This window comes from Camellia sinensis, chromosome 12 (genome assembly GCF_055761805.1).
Source record: "Camellia sinensis isolate YWXY chromosome 12, ASM5576180v1, whole genome shotgun sequence".
NCBI lineage: Eukaryota > Viridiplantae > Streptophyta > Magnoliopsida > Ericales > Theaceae > Camellia > Camellia sinensis.
Window position 1 is genome coordinate 112,679,888 of NC_138972.1, and position 6,389 is coordinate 112,686,276.

A 6,389-nucleotide genomic window follows, 5' to 3' on the forward strand; every position below is an offset into this window, starting at 1 on the left:
GCCCCGGCCTCCATGCCCCATCTTGTTCCCAAAAAAGCCACTGATAAAAGCCCACAATACCTTTCCGAATCGTGTCATCTGTAGACAAATCTCTCCCATCTACCCGCAAACACACAATCTGATTAACCCTTCTATGAGCATTTGCCATCCTATGGAAAAACTTGGTATTTCGGTCCCCATCTTTCAACCATAAACAAGGAGATTTTTGTCGGAAACAAATCTCTTCCATATGAGCCAAATGAACATAATCCTACTTGGCCGCCTCCTTTTTAGCCACATCCACACCTAAAAGCCCACTAGAAACTTCCTGCGCATCTAAGGACTGCAGAATGTCCACCACTTCCGCTTTTAGAACTTCCACCTGGCTAAAAGTCTCCTTATTCCACAGTTTCAAATATGTTTTGAGAAGTTTTAGTTTCTGAGCCAACATGCAACTAGGAGTGCCACTAACTATATACGTACTCCACCATCGACGGACCCTCTCTAAAAAGCCCTCCGAGTGCAACCACATATTCTTGAACCAAAAAGGCGTCGACCCACTACGAACCCCGCCACTGTCAAGCAAAATAGGCCAATGATCTGAGACTGGACGTGGTAAGCAACTTTGAACGACCTCTGAAAAGTGCTCCTCCCAACCACTAGTGACCAGAAATCTATCAATTCGGGACATATGGTGGCCATTAGACCAAGTGAAATTCCCCCCCTGAAGAGGCAAATCAACCAAATTCAACTCATCAATAAATGCAGAGAATGCCCACATGGACCTATTCACCCTAGTGTTCCCCATCTTCTCAACCGACCATCGAACCATATTCAAATCACCCCCCACACACCACGGCTCACACCATTGATGTGCAACATCCCCCAACTCTCCCAAAAAAGAGCCCCTCTCTGAATTTCGCACCGACCATACACCCTAGAAAACACCCACCTGAAATTATCTACCACACATTGAAAAAGGCATGACACCGAAAAACCTCCTACTTCCTCATCCTTCTTCACCACCACACTATTATCCCAACATAGAAGAACCCCTCCTGCCGTACCCACAGTTGGTAAATATGACCATTCCACAAACCGACCACCCCAGATCTCTCTCACCATATCTCCACCCAACACCTCCATTTTCGTTTCCTGCAAACATATTACATCCGCTCTCACGTTGCGAAGCAGGGACCTAACTGCTAGGCGTTTATCCTTCTCATACAAGCCACGCACATTCCATGATAACACTTTTAACTTCATTTCAATAACAGAGGACCTCATCGCTCTCTCTTGGGGCCCCGCCCACTCATCTCCCCTCCATGGTCATAGTTAACAGAACACTCCAAATTTCTGAACTCCCGTAACCCTTTACGTTGCACCACTTCTAAAAAACCACCCTCCTGTGATGGAGCCCCTTACCTCTATGAGATTTCTATTGCTCTGAATAAACTCATAGCCTCAGTCTTATGGCCATCAAAAGATACACCAAGCAAATGACTAACCTCGCTAATCCTACTAAGCACCCACTTCGAAACAGTGTCTGCCGAGGGAGCCTTCATCCCATTCAAATCAACCTGACACTCAACCTTACCTTAGGGCAGCTCGGAAGAGGCTTCACCATGGCTGGCAGCAGTTGAAATGGCAAGAGGATGGACCATAAGAGACAACTCCCTCCCTAAATGCCCAGGATTAGATTCGTTCCTTCTAACCCAATCGGTCGCAGCATTCACTGCATCATCAGTTACCCAGTGCTACCTCAAATCCTTATTTGTATTAAAAGACTGACTGGACCCTTTATCGTCCTTCGATACATCACGCAATCCACCCAGCTCCTCGTCGCGATCAGTGACAGACGTCAACAGTGTAACGTTCTTCCCATTCGCTAAAGGTCCTAAAGTCGAAGACCGACTCGTTTGACTTGGATCCAAATCACGACGCAAATTATCAAAGACCGGGGCCACTGGAGTAGTGAACCTAGAATGGCCTACAACTCCTTTCACAAAATGGGCCAACTCCTTCAACCCTAACCCCTAGGACCTATCCGCAGATTGGCCCACCCCAATATTACCTTGCAACGGGTTGATATCCCTTGCCTTAGGCCCTTGAAAAGATGGACCACTAATTTTGTTAATTTTTTCCTTACCCCGGCCCAACTTAGGGTAAGCCCAAACTTGGGCCTTTGAGTATGTGGCCCATTGTTCAGATTTTTTCTTTCGCCAGGCCTTCTTAGGTCTGACCCAACACTGTGAAATCAGCGACTACAACTGCATCTTCTCCTTCCCCAAATCACGACGACCATCACGCAGAACAGATCGCACCAAATCCCGACGTTCCGTAACTAACTCACGACAATCACGCTGCTCCGGCAGACCGTGAGTCTCCACCTCCGGTCTGTCCTCTGACTAAATAGGCAGTGAGTATCTCCAATCATCCCAACGAATGGTGATTCGCGCCGGAGTACCCCTAGCTGTACCACGAACTTTGAGTCAAACACATCCTAGAGGTCCCTCCATCACTGTTGTTGCATCAACCTCCAGGAACCCCCCATAACGATCACCAATCCCGTGATACACCTGCTCGCCACGAAGATGAAGCGGAAGTCCAAGCACCTGCACCCAAAAACTCTGACTTAGCGATTGATGACTTCCCCTGGCACATAACACCTCCGGCGACCACCAATTAAGACTCAAACATCAACCATCGACCACCCAATTACCTCACAGAATTCTGATGGCTTCTGACTTAGATGGAAAAACAAACAACACGTATTGTCCTCCGACGACCTTCACCTGCACGCCTCCACTAACCTTCCACAATTGGTTAACCCACATTGAGAGGGCAGATAGCTTTATCTCCTTCTCCCCCAATTCTCCCACTCTCTTCACCAGACACGAATCTAAAAAGGACACTCATTTGGCACCAGACCCTTATCTCACCACCGCATCCTCCCCCCCAACCCCAGGGATAACCACCGCATTCCCAATTGGCCAGGAATTATGTCTTCCCTCTCTTGAATCCTGACCTTGTATGACCTATCCATTTCCCACCGTAAAACCATCCAAAACCAGCGCTACGCCCTCCCAGCCATTCCCAAACGATAATTGTGGAAGGAACATCTGAGTACGATGATCACCCATATGAACCACAATCTGAACAGTCGCCCCCACCTCCTCTAGACGAAGCTAACACGCCACACTGTGCCGCCCCCCAGAGACACGACCCAAAAACACCCCAACGGTGTTCATCTTGGATGCCTTCCTCATTTGATCTGCTACCCATTTGATCTCTGCATCGAACAACTCAATCGCTCGCCGAACCCCTTGACCATGTTCGACAATATGTACTCGACATCAGCCTATTGCATCCGCTAAATCCTCATCAAACTCAAAAGGCCGATCACCCAAAACATGAGAAATGATCGTATCTAAGATTTCACACTGCCACTTGACAGAAAAGACGGTGTAAACAGTAGTGGAGTTAATGATCTAGGTTCCAATAAGGCAGCGATCTACAATGGTCATAGCATTCAGATGAAGGAGCGTCTTATAAGTTGTAATGTTTGAGAATCACTTTAGAACAACGTTTGTGGGAAATGCAAGCGAGGACATGTTATTGAAGATGGTTGCATCGCACCTAATCTCTACCATGTCCCACAGAGACGAGCTTTTCCATTGTATTTTTGTTTTTTTGTTTTGATTTTGTCTCTGCAGTTAAAGTTCCTTTATCGTGTTCCTTGAGGTTATGTTTTGACCCTTGGTATTAAGGCCGTTGGATGCTCTAGTTATGTTCTTGTTTATTTTATTTATTTTTCTTTTTTTGAGGAGACGTGATATCAGATAACATAGAATAAGAAACAAAATACAATTGGTAGTGGTTAGCTTCTATGGAAGGCAAGCTTAACAGCTACATATGCTGCTTTCACTGCCTTCCTAGAAGCCTTAGAAATACATACTTCATCAAACTTGTTACAAAGAGCCCTAATATCAGATAACATATGCATTGTCTCCCAATCCTCCGTACCGTTCTGTCGAAGCTTCTAAATAAGTACTCGGTAGTCCATAAGGATAGAGATAGTCGTAACATGCTGTTGGACACACCATTTCAAAGCTTGGAAACATGCAGTTACTTCAGTCATTAATGCAGATAGAGCCACAAAAATGTATTGCTTATACGCAATAATATGACCACTACTATCCACAGCAACCCACGCAGCCCCCGCTTGTTTGGTGTGCTGACTCCAGGCCCCATCAATCAAAATCCTGTCAAAACGAGGATCAGGCAGCCAAGACAAATTGTTAATGGCAGTAAAAGCATGAGCTGGGTTACAAAAAGAAGGACTGTGAGATGAAGGAATCCAGCCCCTAAGGTTTTTCCAGTCTGGATCATTGGGACACCAAACTTGCTGATGGATTTGTTGGAGAGCTTGATGCAGAGTATTAACCACCCCTTCAAAGACAGCTTTATTTCTTTGAAGCCAAAGACCCCATAAGACTTTGATGGATTCCACCACGGCTTCCTCGTCTGGAGCTTCCCTAAACCAAGATTCCATCCACACCTGAACTAACATACACTACAAAAAATTCGCTTTTTTGCGACGGTAAAATACCGTTGCCAATACCAAAGAAGCCGTCTCAAATGCTTTTTTGCGACGGTAAATAGCCTTTAGCGACGGTAGTAGGGGGGTCGCAAAAGAAGGGGTAGCTAAAGGTCTTTAGCGACGGTAAACGCCGTCACAAAAACATTGGCGACGGCAAAGATGCCTTTTAGCGACGGCAAAATGCTGTCGCAGTTAATGTGTAAAAATCTGAAGTTTTTGAGACGGCACTAAAATACCGTCGCTAATATGGTTATTTGCGACGGGAAAATACCGTCGCAAAAGGGTTTATTTGAGACGGTAAAAAATACCGTCGCTAAAACTGGTTATTTGCAACGGGTTTAATACCGTCATTAATACTATTATTTGCGACAGAAAAGGGTGCCGTCTCTAAAAATATTATTTGCGACGGTGAAAGTACCGTCGCTAAAGGCCTTTTGTTCATATTGCCAATATCATTGGCGACGGCTATGCTACCGTCGCAAAAACCTGTTTCTAACAAAAAATGCAGTTTTAAAATTATTAAAAATATGCAAATTACCTGTATTAAATAAAAATAACTAAAAAAAATCGATAACTATATAATAATATAAAAATTCCTGTATATAAATAAAATTTCATCCTTAATTAAAGTACTCTTCCATTCATAACAACACATCATCAAAATTATCCAACCACATAATTTTGCAAAATACATACATAATGTTGTTCACAAATCTAAATAATGTAAATCAAAAATAAAAGTTTTCTTCATAAACAAAAGTCCGTCGCAATCTTCACACGGCTGCATTCCACAAGAAGCAAACTGCTACTCAGGAAATATCTGAAAATAAAAAATAAAAATAATTAGTGACAATATAATTATGTATTAATATTTTAATTACAAAAAAAACATCAAAATTTATTTATTATATAATTACAAAGATAGTTAAGTAAATAATTTTGGCTAGATAGAAATCCGACCCTAACTCCCAAACTAGAAACCCGATTCGAGTCTCATCTTCTCCCACAACTCTCTCGTGCCTAGGCGATCATGTGTGCCAAGTTTCGTGCTAAACCGACCCCTTTTGGTGATTTTGGAGCGTCAACACCTCGAATTCAAGTTTCTTAAGGAACTAGTTTGCCTAGACCGAAATACGGCTCTAACTCCCAAACCGGGAAACCGATTAGAGTCCCGTCTTCTCCCACAAGTCTCTCGTGCCTAGGCGGTCGTGTGTGCCAAGTTCCGTGCCAATCCGACCCCGTTTGGTGATTTTGGAACGTTAACACTTCGAATTCAAGTTTCTTAAGGAATTAGTTTGCCTAGAGTGAAATCCGTCTCTAATTCCTAATCCGGGAACCCGATTGGAGTCCCGTCTTCACCCACAAGTCTCTCGTGCCTAGGCGGTCATGTGTGCCAAGTTTCGTGCCAATCCGACCCCATTTGGTGATTTTGGAGTGTCAACACCTCGAATTTAAGTTTCTTAAGGAACTAATTTGCCTAAACCGAAATATGGCTCTAACTCCCAAACCGGGAAACCGATTGGAGTCCCGTCTTCTCCCACAAGTCTCTCGTGTCTAGGCGGTCGTGTGTGCCAAGTTTCGTGCCAATCCGACCCCATTTGGTGATTTTGGGGTGTCAACACCTCGAATTTAGGTTTCTTAAAGAACTAGTTTGCCTAAACCGAAATATGGCTCTAATTCCCAAACCGGGAACCCGATTCGAGTCCCGTCTTCTCCCACAAGTCTCTCGTGGCTAGGCGGTCGTGTGTGCCAAGTTTCGTGCCAATCCGACCCCATTTGGTGATTTTGGGGTGTCAACACCTCGAAT

General features: G+C 44.5%; 1 protein-coding gene across 1 annotated transcript; it reads right to left on the minus strand.

The window, feature by feature from the left end:
- Nucleotides 1-250: 250 nt before the first annotated feature.
- On the minus strand, nucleotides 251-1,266 carry LOC114299300 (uncharacterized). The gene is made up of 2 exons (XM_028244015.2): nucleotides 978-1,266; nucleotides 251-891 (listed from the first exon to the last, which is right to left on the minus strand). Exons 1-2 carry the CDS (start codon nucleotides 1,264-1,266, stop codon nucleotides 251-253), a joined length of 930 nt encoding a protein of 309 aa, XP_028099816.2.
- Nucleotides 1,267-6,389: the final 5,123 nt, after the last annotated feature.

Coding starts and splice junctions, on each gene's coding strand:
- LOC114299300 (XM_028244015.2), bottom strand. CDS start 1,266: ATGAGGTCCTCTGTTATTGAAATGAAGTTAAAAGTGTTATCATGGAAT. Junction 892..977: donor GAAGGATGAGGAAGTAGGAG/GTTTTTCGGTGT, acceptor TGCGAAATTCAG/AGAGGGGCTCTTTTTTGGGA.